We start from the raw sequence: 17,851 nt of genomic DNA on the forward strand, positions 1-17,851 counted from the left end.
TGATGGGAATTGACTGGAGGTCAGCAGAAGCTGCTGACAGACTGGTCATGTCTTTGGGTCTACTCTCAATTGGACGGAACAAGGGAATAAAGAAGGGGCCATCTCAGGCTTCCCCCGGTCATCACAGCACTGTTCGTGCGACAGACCAGCCAGATTGTGAATTACACGGTGTGTTGGGGTGAACCTAGGAACACTAGATTCACCTCCATGTCATCCCTTCCCCAGAACAAAGTGGTTTATAAACAAGTACTTGTCTGGAGCCCATTGGTAAATTGGAGGCTGCCTAAAATGGGTTCACCTGAGCACGTGGACGTAGCGAAAGGTCTGCTCCTGCGTCACGCGGCTCTGCTCAGGGCTGTGTAGTTTTAGTGTCTGAATCCCTGCACAGGAGCAGAGAGGGCCACAGCTGGGTGACCCTAGCTTAGCAGTCTCAGTGTTAAAAGTTCCTATTCCAAGCAGTTCTAGCAAAAACCCCAGGATTGTTTCTGATAGACCCCCCTTGGGCCTCTGCCCCCCCCCCCCCAGAACAGCCCAAGCAGACATGGAGACCAGGCTGCCCAAAACGTGTGTGTTGAGTACAGGCTGCTTGTAGGAAAGAGTGTGAAATGTAGTAATGAGAGCTTTAAGAGCCTTCCGTTGATGTATTATTTCCTCTTAGAAAATGGCAATTGTTTATACTTTTGAAAAACTCTGAATAGAAAACCTACATTGAATAATACATTAATATTTCATGTTTAAAATATACTTATTATGTTCATATACACACACACGTGTGTGTGTGTGTGTGTGTGTGTGTGTGTGTGTGTGTGTGTATTCAAAGCTTGGTTTAAAGTAACCAGAGCTTTAAACATCATCCACTAGACTTGGCCTGTGAGCTTTTACCAAACTCCTAAAGCCACACACAAAAGTGAGTGTGAGGGAGAAGATTCTTCCAGAGCAAGGAAAGCAAAACTGCATTAGCACTAGGACAGATGAGTGCGTAAGCAGAACAGCCTGGAGGGGACAAGGACCTTTTTTCTTTCCAACTTTTTTTCTTCTTATGAATGTGAAAGAAGCATTGGGGAGCTCGCACAGAAAAAGGGTACATGCAGAAGAGACGGGTGTTTCCCATGGGCGACGCAGGGTGGAAGCGAGGACAGAGAGCAGCTCTCTGCCTTTCGAGGCACAGGGAGAGCGGGCGAGTGACAAGTAGACTTGACATAAGTAGAGCACTGAGGCAGATCAAAACCTTCTGGATCGTTTCCTCAGTTGTCAGGCCAGGCACCCAGGGGTTGAAAGCAGCTCACTGTGGTGGCAGCTTCTGCCACCCAGGACTGACCCTTTGCAGCTATTGTTCCGGTTTCTGAGTCTGTTCACTTAGAGCTGTTGACACAGCAATTTCGTGCCTTCATGAAATAGTAGAAAATGAAACCAGATGTCTCTATGAATTCTGTTTGTCCCCTTGTCTCTCACTGTACGATAAGGGTCAGTGCTTGCTCGTGTTCACCGGGTTCTTTTTTAGTACCAGGCACTGTGCCAAGCATTTGGATGGCACCATCTCATGTGATGCTTAAAACACATCCTTATGGTTGGGACTATTACTACTTCCATTTTACAAGAAAGGGACCAAAAGCTCTTGGAGGTCAAGTGACTTGCCCAGGGTCCTGCAGGAAGTGGTACACCCTGGTCCTAAACACAGGACATCTTCACTCTGGAACACAGGAGCTTATTAACCATTAGGATGTAGGCCTCACACCTACATACTGTGAAGGCTCAGCGTGACTGAGGTTCAGCTGAGTCTGATGGAGTGGGGACTAGTGGATTAATGGGCAGGAGCCAATGCCGTACAGTTAGATTCACCATCATTTCTTTGACCAGAGAAGGGAAAGAACATTTGTTGAAGGCCGACTGTGGGCTAAGCAGTGTATTCTCATCCAACTATTTTTGTTGCCATTAACAAAAATCTATTTCAAACTGCCTTACACATGAGAAGGGGAAAGGGATTGGCTCGTGGAATTGAAAAGATAAGGAGGCTCAGGCTCAGCTAAATTCAGAAGATGGAGCAAGACCAGCAGGACTCGGCTCATTTTGTGTGTCTCTGTTTTCTCCTTCTCAGTGTCATGGATCTGTTCTCTGTAGGGTCTTTTCTCTCAGGCAGCCCCTCTGACTGTTCCCACCTGGTGCCGTCGGGCCCGTGTTGGATTTGTATACCCCTATCCCAGTGGAAAGGGAATTTGTCTTCTCTAACAGTTCTAGTTAATTCCAAGATGGTGTCTCTTAGGACTGACTCAAGTCATTTGTCCATCCCCAGAGCCTTCTGGTGGCCAGAGAGATGGAAGACTCTTGTCAGGCCTTGGTCTTATATTTAACTGCAGAGCCCAGAAGTGAAGTCATTTCCATCAAAGCCACACTTGGGGAAGCTGGAAAAGGTGTTTCCCTAAGGACCCTAAGGACCTAAGGACTATCAAGGCCTAGAAAGGGGTACCAGGCAGACAGAAGTGGCCACGGTTGCCTCTAAAAGAAGTTGTGAAATTGGGATCAGGAGAGAAGGGATTTGCACTAAGAAAAGAAGATTCAAACTTGGGTAGCGGGGAAATACCCATGTGAATAGTGGGAAAGACACAAGGGGGCGCATTTGAGCTCAGTGTGGCCAGCCTCAGCTTCTCAGGGCTCTGGTGTGATGCGTGCATGTGCTGAGGACTGGAAACATCAGGGCCCCTTTCAACCCCATCCTAACTGCAGGATCAGAGAGGGCATATAGCAGTTTAAAGTGTTATTAAAGAAATTGCAAAGCCATTTATACTGTTGCATGGGCATCGGAGCCCCTTGCAGCTTCCTACTATTCACGCGGTACTTACGGAATACCTGCCACCACTGTGCTGGGCCCAGTGACTCAGGGACGAGGTCCTTCCCCTCAAGGCCCTTGCTGTCCAATGGCAGAGGCAGATGAGTAAATAGAGCATGGAGAGTGTTTGGAAAGGAGTAAGTCCAAGTTGCTATGGTAGCGTGTCGGTGGGACTTCAGCCAGGTCTGGGAAGGGGAATGGGGTCAGGGAAAGCTCCCCAGAGGGTCTGATACCCAAACCGGGTCTTGAGGCATGAGCAGCTGTAAGCCAGTGAAGAGGGTGGGGGAGCTTGGGGCTGGGGAAAGGGAACCCGGCCTCTTGTAAGCGGATCCATGTGGTCCAGTGTCCTAGGAGCGAAGTGTGGGGACAGCAAAAGCCAGGTCATTAAGGCCATAGGTGCCACCTGAAGGGATATGTGCCGTATCCTTAGGGTGACGAAAAGGCATTGAAGGAGCTGACTCTGCAGGAAGGCCAGATGAGAAAGAGGCATGACTGTGGAGTGAGAAGCAGGAGCCTGGGCCCAGTCAGAGCCTGGAGTTGGAGCCAAGCCCCACCACTCACTCTGACTCACGCCTGTGTCGCCTTCGAGCATGGATTGTTAACAGGATTGCAGTCGTCCCCAAAGGGGTAAAAATGGGTTCTTAGGAGGTGAAAAAACTGACTCATTTTGTGTATAAAGCACAGGTATATATATAGTACATAATTAGGGGGGAAAAACGTCTAAAGTCCCCTTAAGAAGAGGTGCCAATGGGAAAAAAAAAAACAAAAAAAAACAGACTAAAACACTGCCTTAGCAAGACTCGCCCACCACCTTCAGTTTCCTCACCTGCAAACAGGGAAGAAATGCACCCTTTGGTTCCCGTGACCGAGGCAGGTGCTCTCCCCTTGCTTAACTGTGTGGCTATGCAGAGGTCGGAGCTGTGCTGTCCCTGACTTTAGAGAAAAACATAAACATAATTCTGGGTCCTGGTGTGCCTAAAAAGAAGTGGTGGTCCTTTAATAAAGAAAAATCAGATTTACAGATAGTGAATGTTGTCCCGTAAATGTAGTCACACGGGAGAGCTGTACACAATTTCTAATCACATATCTGTCGCTTCACACATTGCTTGGAAATAACTTTTGGAATTTCTTTCTAGAGTTCAGTCTTTGAATGGTCTCCGTTGTGCGCAGTATATATCCTAGAAATAGCTAAATAAAAGGTATTTGTTTCGAGCTTAGTGTAGAGGTAGGTGAACCAGCTGAGCAGAACCCCTTTGGGCCAAAGAAGAAAGTTGATGAAATAAGTTTGGGTGATGCTCCCAATGGGGCCAAAGGCAGTTTCAGAGGAGCAAACCCCAAGTCACCAGGTTAAAGATATGACCCATAACTCCCCCCCCAAACAACTTTGATGCCCGTGGTCGACCTCATTCGGTCAGCGTTGGGTGTATCAGAGTAAGCGTCATTGCCACTTCAGCAGACACTCCAACACCCCGGGGGCCTCACAGCTCAAAGGTTTTCTCCCATGTGACGTCTGATGGGGTTGGGCAGCCCTCCTTCAGTGTGGCTCCTCTTTCTGGAACACACGTCTCCCACGTTGCGCAGCAGGGATGGGAAAAGCGAGGAGACACTCAGCTCTCGATGGCATGGCCCAGACGTGGCATCCTTCAATCCCATTTGCTGCGAGTCACACAGCCCAGAGGACACAGATAAGATACGGAAGCACATGGGAATTCAGTGAACACTGCCACAAGAATCGGGAGTATTTAGGCCCATGCGTGTCATTGGGTTAAGAGTATGTTCCCCAAAAGGGACAATTTTGGAGGACAATCATTAGTCTCATTACTTCCCATTTGGCCCAAACTAAAAAACATAGGGAGAGAACCCAGATCTTTTTTTGTCAACTGAAAGATATGCAGAGGCCCATTAGGGACCATTTGAGCAGTATTTTTACAGGCAGCAACATGGATTTGTGGGAGAAGTTTATTTTAAAACATTCTTAGCTGAGGTGTTGTTATAGATAGGATGGTGTAATTCTCTCTTGAGTGCTCTGCCTTAAAGAGATGTAGGAACCCAAATCCATGACAATGCAGAGTCGCGATGAAGCTGGGAAGAAATGTACGCCAAGGGTTTTGGGGCAAGAGTCAGGTCAGGGTTGGGGGGCAGCTGCCGAAGACAAAATCAACACAAATCCACTTAACAATTACAGCTTGCTTCCTTTTGTAAACGATGCCCTGTGTATGCCTTTTAAATATTGCAATCTGTGTCAGAGCTGTAGTACTTACTCTCGAAATGAGGGAGAAGAAATCAACATGATAGTTGTTGAAGTGAGTCATGTTGGCCTCACTGCTCAAGATGGTAGTAAAACACGTTTTAAATGACTACAGTCAGAAAGTGCTTTCCTACAGCTCTGGGTCGCCTGCCTTACCGACCACAAGCTGTTTGTACGCACCAGTGACCTCACATTCCTGAAGAGACTTGGATGGAGCAGCAGAGCTGCTGCCACTCTAAAAGAACAGGACATTTTGGGGAAGGTTTCTTTCTGCTTTGCCTAACTTGAGATAGATGCTGGGAGAAGAGCTATGCTCAGGGTGTCGGATCAGCATGCAGCTTGTTTATTAACTTGTTCTGTACAATAGCTTAGCCACTGTGAGCAAGACGTTGGTGTCCACTTAAAACGATGAGTGTTGGCGAAGGCTTTTTTTAGTTTATAGGGTTTTTTTTTTTTCTGTAATCTTGAGGGAAATTGCTTTGAATGTAGCTCTTCTCTCTCTGATCAGCAAAGTCTCACCCCTGAAATGGCTTTATATATCAGAAGGCCCACAGAGCCAAGCATCTTTTATTGAATATTCATCATACCAGAAATGTGATCAACATTTAAACCCTAGGAATTATTACATCCATTTCGAAGATCAGAAAATTAGAAAACTGAGGCTTGGTAAGATCATCGGATGGCATGCCCAGGTCACATTGTTAATTTTTGGAGGATCCTGGATTTGAACCCAGCGAGCATGACTGTATAGCCCACTGTCTTACCTAGGCAAAACGAGGTCATGACTGAGGAGTGGCATACCGGGAAGCACTGACTTCCTTCCAGAGCCTGTTTTTATAGCGCACATTTGTGTGTTGAAAAGATTCTATGATTTGGATTTGCCACGGTCAGTGTGGAAGAAAACTTAAGTGGACCAACTGTATACCCAGGTGTTCTAGAAGCGGAATAGATTTTTATGTGGAATAATATAACCTCTTTGTTCTGTCTTAGTTTCGGCTGATCAGTCCTGTATTACCTTGTTAAGAACTTGTGCATCTTATTGACCATAATTCGACCTCAGAAAAGAACTTTCCAGAAAGGTAGAGCAGCTTAACTGCTCAGATTCCGTTAGGACTGAGCTAATTACAGACTCTGGATCAGAAAACGAGACTCTGAAGTGGGAATTGTAACATCTGACACAGGTTTGTTAAAGTTTGGTATTAGAAGGATTTCACGCTCTGACTGAGAAATGCAAGCCCCTCCTCAGCACATGACCGAGCCATCTGTGAATCCTGTGGTAAATCAGTCAATACCAATTTAGCTTCAGAGGCAGACAGAAAAAGGTCTCTCTTTTCCTCCCATCTTTAGACTTTCAGAAATTTTGCCCCGTGTTGGTGCCTCCTCATTAAGAAAGCTGTTCATGAAAACACTGTGAGTTTTGTTGACATCGCAATTTTTTCTTCCCTGGATGTTCACTGGGAGATAGTGTAATAAATATGAAGCGATGCAAACCGCAAATGTGTGTGGGGTTTGTGTTAGCACAATGGAGGCTCCGGCAAACAAACAGATGCGTGCGAAAGTCAATTGAGGGCTGAGGTAGCGCCCCTCTGTCGCTTGTGGAATGACTGACCACGTGTGCCCCAGTGGAACTCAGATCCCGCTCGTGTTCCCCCAGGAGCAACAGTGACACTCAGAGCTGTGGGGCGGGCGCACACTGTCCGCCCATCTGCTCTGGCAGCTGACACTTGCAGGTTTACTCACTGAGGACTGGGTCTGGGTGAGGCATGTGGTCCTCTCCGACCCCAGCAAAGCCACAGAGGAGCCAGGCGCAGCAGGCATTTCTCCCATGCATGTGACTGGACGTCGCTAACCACAACAATACTGGTTGAATTAATACAAAGCACCCATTCCATTATTTAATCCTCATAGCAGACAGATGTGGGAGCCAAGGTGGCCAGGACGGCATCACATTCTTCCCAAGGGAGGAAGTTTCCAGAGGGAAATGACTTGCCCAGGATCATACCGCAAGTATGGTTTGAAGGTTCTCACACCTAGGGTTTTGTTTTATTGGCCTAAGAGCTTTTATGGCTGGCCCATGTATTATTTCCTTTGTTCAGTCATTCAGAGAATTTTTTAACCATCTAGTTTGTGGCAGGCACCGGGGGGATTCAGTGAGGAGATGGAGTCAATTTCTTCCAGAAGCTTGTCGGTTAATGCAAGAGATGAGCTGGTAAACAAAGGTTATCCCAAGTAGAGGTCAAAAACCATGGGCTTCCAACTCTGTTTTATTTAGTTGACGTTGTTTTCAAAATTCAGGATTATTTTGACAATAGGGAGATTTTATTAAAACCCCAACTGTCTGGGTTCACGTGATAAATTGGGAGAGCCGCAGCATTGTTCTCACATCCGTGTGGCACAGGTGGGCTGGACGGAGCTCGCCAGGACGGCCCCTCTTTGAAGGGCACCCTCTCGACAGTCTGCCTGTCTCTGCCCTCCCCGAAGTCCTCTGCCTGGCCTGTGCCAGCAGTTGAGTTCCCCTGAATTGCAGTGGTGGGTGGTGACAAACAGAGAGACTGTGTGTTCTGGGAAGGACTCTGACCCCCACCAGGGTGGGGTGGGAGGGAGATGGAGCCAGGAAAGGCTTCGTGGAGGAGAGAATGTTCAGCTGTGATTTTTACAGAGCAGAGAAAAGCGACTAATGCCCCGGGCAGACGAACCTGTTGTCAGAGCTGACCAAGAGGCACTCAATTGTGGCGTGTTCAGTATTGCCAAAGAGAAAGTGCCCTCAACCTGCCCTTCCTCTCTGCAGAAGAAAGTCCTTTTTTATGGGTGGGATCAGACTCTTTTCCAGGGGATTCTGCATGTGCAAAGGCACTGGGTCAGTCTCAGCTGCTCTTGTGTGGCTCCTTCGAGGGAGCGAATAAGAATCGAAAGGTAGGTTTATATACAACTTTTCTCAAGTCTAGAAAAATCCGAGCTTTCAAAAGCTACCTTTTGGTGGCTTTGTATGATCCCTATTGTCTTTTCTGCAAACAAATCTTTCATGGGACCACAGATATTCTGGGCATGATTTTTTTTCTTTTAATAGTGGTGAGTGCCGTGTCTTTTTGGAACCTGCATCTGTGGCTGAATTTCAATATTTTTTTAATCATTAGGAGTAATTTTTACAATTCAGCTCTTCAAAGCCTGACAATGTGTCAATCCAACAGGGAGAGCTGAGGCTCATTCCCTGGTGCCAAAATATGACTTGTGTCAGAGGGTTGGGGTTCAGAATGACCCTGGCGTTAAACTTTCTTGCTCTGAGACACTAAAAGACATGGCAGCGGGGAGCATTTTCATTATCCCAGCTGTTCCTGGAGGGGGGCACCTTTGTTTTCTTTCTCCACGTAGCCGTGTGCGGGGACCTGAGTCATGTGCCAGCCAAAGCTGCGGATCCCAGGCAACTTTTTGCTCAGTAACTTTCCCAAATGGCTACTCTGGGGCCTTTCAGAATTCAAGAGAACTGTCAGTTGTTATAGTAACCGGCCCCCTGCTGTCGAGTTGGCCCAGAGATACCAGTCCAAGCTCTTGGAACAGGCTAACACGTAGTCATTAGACAAAAGCAGGGAGAGATTCACTACTAAAGGTTGCGATGTAAACATACTCTATGACACTTAAAGACGAACTGATTCTGGTAAGGAAGGAGTGGATGGACACATTTTAACATCAAGCTCACTTTTCAGGAAAGGGAAACTGTGTTCGGTCGATTCTACATCACCAACACCTTTCTCTGGATTTCTTAGAATTGACTGTCCTCTCTCCCAGGATTAATTGTGTCTGTTCTGTTGGTTTGCTCAGCTAGCCCCCTCGGTTATTTGAGATATTAGTTATTGGTTTTATGGCATTTGCTTCTCAGGAAAATGTTGTCAGTTTACGAATGGTAGTTCTAAGCGCCTGTGATTGTGTGTGAGGAAAAACTGCGGAGATAGCCGGCTCTGCTCCAAAATTCCCGCAAGAGTGAATCTGGCAGAATTCAGAGTAGGGCTAAGGGTTGAGAAGAAGTCTAAATATTTTACGAAGCTGCAAATTTCAAGTTTCTATGAAAATTTGCTAAAACACTGCAACACACTCGTGATTTCTTCAGATTAATGTTTGTAGCCGCACTGAGTATGTTCCCGGCGTTTTGAGGACAGTTGTTGTAGTTCCAGAATGTACTCAATAGAGGGAGACAAGAAGTTCTGAATGACAGCACACTCACTCCCACCCACCCACCCACCCCCTTTTACATCCTATTCCCACGTTTTGATTTTTCCTTAGTTTGGTTCCTGTTCCAAGCGCTCTTGCCCAATATGGAACCTAATAATAATCGAAATAAATGAAAGTTTGCATGAAGGGAGAAGAAAAACTTAACACTTGAAAATTAGAGGATTTTCCTTGCTAAAGTAAAAGCCACTAAGTCTATCAGAAGGTAACAAATGTGCTTTGGAATTACATACCTGAATTCAGAGTTCTGGAGGGGATTCGACAGAGCTCCCCAAAGAGAACCTCCACGCAGTTGGGTTCTATGAACCGAGTTTGTAAACAATAGCAGTCATGTCAGTGAGAAATCCCAGAGCCCAGGTGGTTAAGGGAGTAAATCAAATTAAATAAACACTTTCCGGTGTTCTTATAGTATGACAAAAGTACATCTTTCAAATGTTAGAGCCAAGTCTCATCTGCTCCGGTTAGTTGAGTTTTATGGGGAAGCTAAATACCCCCTCAGTGTATAGTAATAACTTGACAACTGTCTTCTCTGAGGTTGCCTCTCACGGCTTCCACAATCTGTACTGTGAATCAGGAAAGTGTTTGTCCAGCAATGAGAGAAATGCATGGGGAAAATACAGCAAATTCAGAGAGATTTGTGGTGGAAGGGAGGTTGAAAGTGTATCCCCTAGATGCCTGCTGAACTCTGTTCATTCCAACAGTATTTTATTTTAAGCCATCCTGTTTGCCAGGACAACATGTCAAAGGTGGAAAGATAGGCATATGGATGAGAAAAGTCATTGGGTTGGTGATAATCTAACCTTCTCTTAATACTAGGGTGGTACAGGTTTCTATGTAAAAACAGCTTTTTAAGAACAAAATTGCCATTTCATATTTCTTGCCTCAGCATTTAAAAAAAATTAATAAAACCAGTCACCTTTGTGTGTAAGCTTTCTTTTGAAAATGTCCCAAAGGAGTCCCAATGACGGGGATGGGAGGGAGGGCATTTGTGTGGAACTCTTGGTGGCCAATTGAAAGTACTGTCTTCTACACCTGTTCTCTTTTGTTTTTTGTCCATTTAGAGGGTGTAACAAAATAAAGTCGAAGGGCTTTCCCAGACGTTTCCATGAAGTGCCTTCTTCTGGGGAGAGAGGAGAGAAGGGGAGCAGGTGAGGGGCGGTCAAGCTTAAGGGGGGTGTCTCTTTGGCTGGGACTGGCTTGCCGGATTTTTGTTTTGTTGCCATGGGGATTAAAGTCCTCTAGACAGCACATGCTGAAACTCACCTGTTTCTACCCCACCCATCTCCCAAAAGTAAGATTTGCAAATACCAATGCAGCTTGTGGGTAGCTGGTACCAATTAAAGTATGTCCTGTGTGTGCTTGCTTTGCTTCATTTTGCGGTTTTGGGGGTGTTTTTTTTCCTAGGATGGTACATACTGGGGTGTTCTATGTTTGTGGGTCTGTATGTCTGTTGCATCCATTTTCTTTCCTAAATTTCAGATGTTCGCATGTTTGAGAGTTTATTAAAAAACATTATGCATGAATTTAGCTGTACGAGTAAAAAAATATTATTTAGAAACCTAAATTTATAGAAAAGTTTGCAAAGAAGAGCAGGAAGGGAAGAAAGAAGTGAGCAAAGGGGGATATGTCATGTGTTTTTCATAAGAAGGATGAAATTTAAAAAAAAAAATAAAAGCACATGCATTCTAGATAGCCTGAATACTTGGAAAAATTGTCCTGGAAAGATTTATAATAAACCTTTAGAAGTTATGATTATGCAATCTTAATCACCACACATGAGCCACTTGGTAATATTTCTATAAGGCTTATCTAGGCAAACTCCACTTAATATTAATACGGTAATTAATATTTTAATATTAAATTGCCAATTAGGATAATTCACTAGTCAATATTGTGAGTAGTCCCTTATTACTTTCAATGAACCAATTTTGTAGAATTTATATTAGGGTTTTTACAAGGAATGATTTGTTTCCATTGGTTGGAGGTAAATCAGATTATTGAGATGAAATTTTCAATATCCATTCACTATAATCAGGTGTACCTATGAGATCTGAGAAGGTATAGCACAAGAATTATGAAAGATTAATGAGAAACTCTATGATCTACCTTCTTTTGAGCTGTACAATGCAATTTTGGTCTTGTAGGGAAAGGCAATAACGGCTGATACTGGTAATACAATTATTCTTTCTCTGATCTCTTTTTACTTATTGAAGTTTTCAATGTCTAATCCATTTTCAAAGCTCCAGGGTAAACCTGAAATAGAAACCCCCCTGTATAGATTCAAAGATCTAATCTTGAGAGAGAGAGAACAAACCTTGGACAACATATCAATGCCTAGTCCATTGTAAATATAATGGGGTTTTGACTAACTCTTTAAAAAGCCAGTATCACCTCATGGACAGCACAAAGGTAAATGCACACCCAATTTCTAAGTCCTCTCCCAAAATGATACCTTAGCCATGGACTGTATTAACTCTAATTCATATTGGCCCCCATTGTGGGAGTGGCCTTGTTACAGATGTACGAGCTGTGATCAGTTTTATGGTGAATGTTTACATTTAAAAAATTTATTACAGTAAAAGACACTTGGGCATTAATCCCCCTGAATATTCCCTCTTACTTCAAACACACTTATCCCATCGTTCTTGCCACTTTCTGAAGCAGTTCTGGAAGTCCTCTTTGGTGAGTGTCTTTAGTTGCGCATACTGCTTACCAAGATAGAGGAAATCCCTCCTTTCATGCGGCTTACATTCCTTCCAGCAACCAATAGGCACGCATCAATATCTTCTGTAAACCAGAAATGGGGCGTGGAAAATTGGCACGGTCCAAGATTCTCAAAGAGGGCAGAGCCGGAGGGAAAAAGTAAAACAACCCACAGCAAACAAACAAACAAACAAACCAACAAATAAAAACATACCCAAAGAACTCCCTGAGGGCGAAGTTAAAAAATTGAAAAAATAAATAAAATTAAAAAATAAAATAAATATACTCACGAAAGAGGATTTCCAGAACAGCTTCGGAAAGTGGCAAGAATGATGGGATAAGGTGTGTTCGAAGTAAGGGGGAGTACTTTGAGAGAGATTAATGGCAATGTGTCTTTTACTGTAATCATTTTTTTAAAATTTAAACATTCACCATATTTTTTTATCACACCTCATATTTTAAATCCTAAGAGGCTGTATTTTGTTACACAATACTCAATACCCTCTGGTATCTTCCCTACTTCTAAGTGTCAGAAGCTTGGAGGAAGCACAGTTTCATGTAGGTCTAGAAGTTGAGAACCATCTTGGAAACTGCAAGCATTTATGGAATCCACCTAATTGTGAATCATATATTTTACTTTTTAAATAATATAGTAGCTAAGAAAGACAGACTTTAGCTCAGGAAGAGGTGGGTTCTAGCTGCATTTCTACCTCTTCCTGGCTCTGTGACCTTGAGAAACTTACCAAAGCCTTCTGAGTTTCAATTTCCTCATTATTAGGTTGGTGCAAAAGTAATTGCAATTTTTTCAATTATTAACCTTTTAAACCGCAATTACTTTTACACCAACCGAATTTAAAAAATGGGTCTAATGATAGTTCCTTTTCATGGGGTTGTTGTGAAGATAAAATGAGGTAACTTATGTAAAATACTTTGTGTGTGAAAGATAGTACCTCATTGAGAAGGTGAGGAAACTGAGGCTCTGAGAAGTTCCTCGGCTGGGCCACCTGCTTAGGTGGCTGAGTTGAGACTGCCACCCTGGTGGTCTGTGACCGGAGCAATGCCCCTTGTCCTCAGTACTCCGTGGTAACCAGATGGGCCAGACCTAGATCCAGTCCTCCAGGGGCTCAAAGTCCCTGTTCTTCCTCATGCTGGCTACCCTTCCCTACTCTGTTCCTTCAGAGCCTACAGTTCCTGATTCCTCCTGAGGGTTTTATGCACTGAAAACCGCCAGCCCATTGCCCCCTTACGTCCCCCTACTCCATCCCAGCAGCCTTTGCGGCAGCCTCCGGACTCACTTCCATCCTCCACTGCTCTACAAAAAGCCTTCCCGAGGACAGGCGGCGCCTCCCTCCTCCACCAGGCTGCTTGGGGAGGCTGGAGTGCATGAGGGAAAATCAGCCTCTCATCTCCCACCTTTGCCTCTTTCTGTCCATTTTCCTTTTCTCTCCTCTCGTGGCCTGCATCTCCATCCAAAATGTGGCAGGGAATCAAGAGAAAAGCCCCAAAAGCTGCCTAAATAGCACCCCTCCAAACATTAAAAACAGCTGTTGCAAAGCCTATGCACGGGCATTTACAGACCGTGTCTCATTTGCCGCTTTGTCTAACCTCACTTCTCTGAAACAGCCCTCTCCCACCACGGGAGGAAGGGTCTGTGCAGAATCGCTAAAAGCAAGATGATGGCTGCAAAAAGTTGTAGTTGATTATCCCCCCAGAAAAGACAAGAAAAAAACAGTTAAAATCAAACCCACATATTTAATTTTGCAAAAAAGTTGTTGATTTAAGTTTTGAATAGGTAATACTTGACACGGCTCAAAAATTGAAAAGTTTCAAATTATGTATATCCGTAGATCTCCATTCCATCACCCACCCACCCTGCTCCCTACCTCCTGGCAAATAGGTAACCACCACAACTAGTTTGCTCTGTGTTCTTCCAGACATTGTTATGTGTGTACACGTGCAAATACGAGTCTGTGTCCCCTTACCTCCCTTTACACAGTACAATGCTGTATACACTATCAGAAACCTTGCTTTTTTCACTTAACATGATTTTTCTCTATGCATACGTAATTTCCTCATTCTTTCTTACAGCAGCATGGTATTCCTCTGTATAGATGTGTTGTTATTTACTTAACCAGCCCCCTGTGGCTTTCATTTTGGTTGTTCCCAGTCTTTCGTTATTATAAACTATACAGTGGTGAATACCTTTATGTGTCATTTTCAAGTAGATAAGTCTGTCTGTAGGATAAATTCAAGAAATGGGTGGTATCACAAGCTCCACGCATTTTAATTTTGATTGATGGTGCCACATTGCCCTCCCCAGTGGGTTTCTATCAGCTATGCAGGAGCATGGTTTATTTCCCTATAGCTTCCCCAGCACACTGTGTTGTCAAATTTCGGTGTTTTTGCTAACCTCAGGTGAATTAAAATGGTGTCTTAGTGTAGTTTTAATGTGTTTGCTCTTACAAGTACAGTAGAGCATCTCTGATGTGTTTGTCATTTGTATTTTGCTGTAAACTGTTCAGATCTTTTGTTCGTTCTTCCCTTTGCATTGTTGGTCTTTTTGTAATCAACAGAGACATCCCTTGTCAACAACATAGATTCCAAAAATTTTTTGCTAATCTATGATTTGCCTTTTACATATGTTTATGCTGCTGCTTTTATAGAAGCAAACTTACCCATAAATTTCTTTTCTGGTTTCTGGATTTTGAATCATCATTAGAAAGTCTTTCTCTGTTCTGAGGTTACTCTTTCTTTTATGGTTTCAAATTTTATTATTAATGTCTTAAATCATTTGGAATTTCACCTGGTTGATAGAGTGATGTCTGAATTAACTCTCCCCCACCCCCCATGTCCCAAGTATTTAAAAAGTACTACAATCTGGGGCTATGTAGTGAAGAGGCACTTAATACCTCACTAGAGCCTTAAAATAACATTCAAGGCAAAAGTCGGACTTATTTAAGTCTGTATGTTAATGAAATAAGTAGGTGCCTGTCGTGCGGTCGACCCTGCTCACTGTGCGAGGCGGCCTGCATGGTCTCTGGTCCCGCTCTCCACATAAGAACGCAGGATATGGCTAGGCCAAAGAGGAACACCCTCAGAGCCATAGATAGGGGAATCATACCACTATGGTCTCACTGGAGGCTGGATCCACACGACCTGCAACCTGCTGTCCGCTTCTCTGCCAACCAACTGAATGACCAACCAGCACAGCCGCGGCAGTTATGTCAGGGGCTAATTGGCTAACTGGTTACAGCTGACGGCCAACTAGCCACAGCTGGCGGCCATCTACTACCCAAGTCAGCACCTTTCCACGTGAGGCCGAGAGCCTGGAAACTGCTCTCTGGGACTCTGTCCCCACATTGCCAAAAGCTTTTTACCAGACCATTTTACGATAAGGTACTCAGTCATATGTGCTATAAATAAAATGTGAGTTTCCATTTCCTATCTCCTGCCCAAAACGAGTGGGACCATTGTGTCCCCATTTATCTCCCCAATCAGCGGGGGATTGTGTCAGTGCCCTCAAACAGAGGCAAGATGAGCTGGAGAGGCCCTCAAGCCTTGGTGCAGAAATTCAGAACATTCCAGGCCAGCATCTTCACTAAGTGTGAAACAGCCACCTCAAAGCCCTGACTTCAAGCCACCTTTCCTGGGTAACAGCTGGGAGCATTGGGAGGTGCTGCTCCGAGCTCACTTCTTAAAGCCAGCTGTCACCTAAAAATTGCCCTGTTCAGGTTCTTGGTCTTGTTAAAATGTGGTTCATGAAATGAACTTTGCTCTCCTAGCTCCTAGAAATTACTGCGAGCATTTCAGTTCTTTGTAGGTGCCTGCAAGGATTTCTTGGCAAACTTAATGCTTAGCAAGAGCGTATGCTGCCTTGAGACAACTTTTGTGTATATAATTTGTTAATTTTCTCCCACTTTCCTAAGATGTGAATTGCAGGCAGTTTATATCCTCCAGTAAAATTTTCATTGCAGACATCAGATTTTTGTCAGTTCCAGCTGTAACAAGAGTTGAATAGGACATCGCTCCTACTCATGTGAGATCCAAAATATTTTGAAATGTTTTCTCCTGGTTTAATATCTATATTCTCTCTCACACTGCATACATCTCCAATGTAATTTTGTTTGCTCTTTCTTCCCTTCTTCCCTTCATCCCCTCACATCCGACAAGCCCAATTATCCAAGGTATGACAACCATATGTCCCAGGATTTCCAGAATTGCCCTCCAAATAGCCATTTGATTATCCCCAAAAGTACATTCACATCTGTCAGATCACATGTCTTTTTTATGTTTGGGTAATATGTAAATGAGAGGCTCGAATCTGGATTTTTCTTTCTAGATGAACCCTTCCTGAAAAGATGCTGTGAGTACAATCTGAGTTTTACAAATAGAATCACTTAACCAACAGCAAAGGAAACTTGACAGCGAGTGGTTGCACATAAAAAAACTCAATTCAGAACTTACAGTGGGCTCTTTTCCAAGGGGGACCCCTCAGTTATTTCACGCAGACACTCCTCTTTGAGGGAAAGCCCGACAACACCCACAGCCTTTTCCTCCTATTGTTGTCTTTGCCACTTCAATTTCTCAAAACATTTTGCCCTAATAAATCAATCTCCACATTCTTTTTAACACCACTCTCAATCATCTTCCTTGAAGGCATGTGAATGTTTCCAACTTCTATTTATAAGTGGCTCTTATTCATACATGGTTTACTACAACAGCTCCATTTACAAAAGTAAATATTAATGTGATTTCTATACTTGACAGCAGGAGAATAAGTGGGATTTATTAGCAGGCGTGCCACTGTAAATTTCAATGAGGGCAGTATATAAATCAGTTAAGATTGCTTAATTAATATTCAACAGCAGCTCAGCCAACTGCCCCGTTCTAGTCTGCAATTAGCAATTGAAACTGCACACTGCTGACAAACTCCTTGTCACTCTAATGTGATTATAAAACCATTGAGCTTAATTTGAAGACAGTGACTTGGTTTCTAATCCCTATATATCAACACTTGATTGTTTTATAATCACAGGTTTTCACAGGAGTCTAGACATTGTGCTGTGGCCCTGCCCCCGCCCTTGCCCCAGCGGTCATAGACACTGAAGGTGGTGGTGTTGTTGTAAGCCGAGGACCCTGGGTGAGGACAGTGTGACAGCTCAAGCTTGTCAAAGGGATGTACATTCTGACCCCGATATCTGTTGACCTGACACATCTCTCCTGTAATCGGGACTGGATGCTGCCTTTGAGGGGCTTTTTTGATACACAGCAATGCTGAGTAGAATTCTGGACATTCCCAGTATTCAGTCTTTCGAGGCTCAAAAACAGTACTTTGCTTTTGAAAAGTATCAGTCACCTAAATTATTCCCAGATTCTTGTCAGAGGGGAGGAAGAAGTAGAAGGAAGAAAGTTGTTAGGACATGTCGGAAGTGAGCTAAGCAGGTTCCTGGAAAAACTGGAGCAGCGTGAGGAAAACCCTTCTGCAGAAGTTTGGTCATTCTGGGGGCTCTGCCTTAGGAGTGTGTCAGATTCCTGGAAGGAAAAGAGGAGTGGAGATGGAGAATCGAGAGATTCCTGCTTATCTTTTTCATTTGCTATATTTTGTTTGACTATTAAGCCTCTGTAACTTGAGTATTTACTAATACTTAGAAAGCACTGTCAGAGCAGCTGCAGAGGTTGTGTGCGTGTGTGTGTGTGTGTGTGTGTGTGTGTGTGTGTGTGTGTGTGTGTGTGTGTTTCATTAGTCAAGAGGGCCAGTTACACACGCCAAGCCTGTCATGTGCTGGCAGTGTGTGTGTTTCAGTGCGGAGCTCAGGGAATTGACGTTGGTGGCTTTACTAATGCTGGTCAATGTT

The 17,851-nt window shown here is 44.1% G+C and overlaps 1 protein-coding gene across 3 annotated transcripts in view; it reads left to right on the forward strand.

The window, feature by feature from the left end:
* Positions 1-17,851, forward strand: part of PTPRG (protein tyrosine phosphatase receptor type G) — a 693,857-nt gene that overhangs the window by 615,522 nt on the left and 60,484 nt on the right. For 2 of the 3 annotated variants that reach the window (XM_019728372.3, XM_019728373.3), the window contains exon 14: positions 10,355-10,441. The exons of the other annotated variant lie outside the window; for it this stretch is intronic. In XM_019728372.3, the coding sequence (XP_019583931.2) occupies positions 10,355-10,441 (87 nt within the window). The remainder of the gene's footprint in view (positions 1-10,354; positions 10,442-17,851) is intronic. 3 annotated transcript variants of the gene reach the window in all.

The sequence above is a fragment of the Rhinolophus sinicus genome, chromosome 5 (genome assembly GCF_057876585.1).
Source record: "Rhinolophus sinicus isolate RSI-liver-muscle chromosome 5, RSI-T2T, whole genome shotgun sequence".
NCBI classification, from domain to species: Eukaryota; Metazoa; Chordata; class Mammalia; order Chiroptera; family Rhinolophidae; genus Rhinolophus; species Rhinolophus sinicus.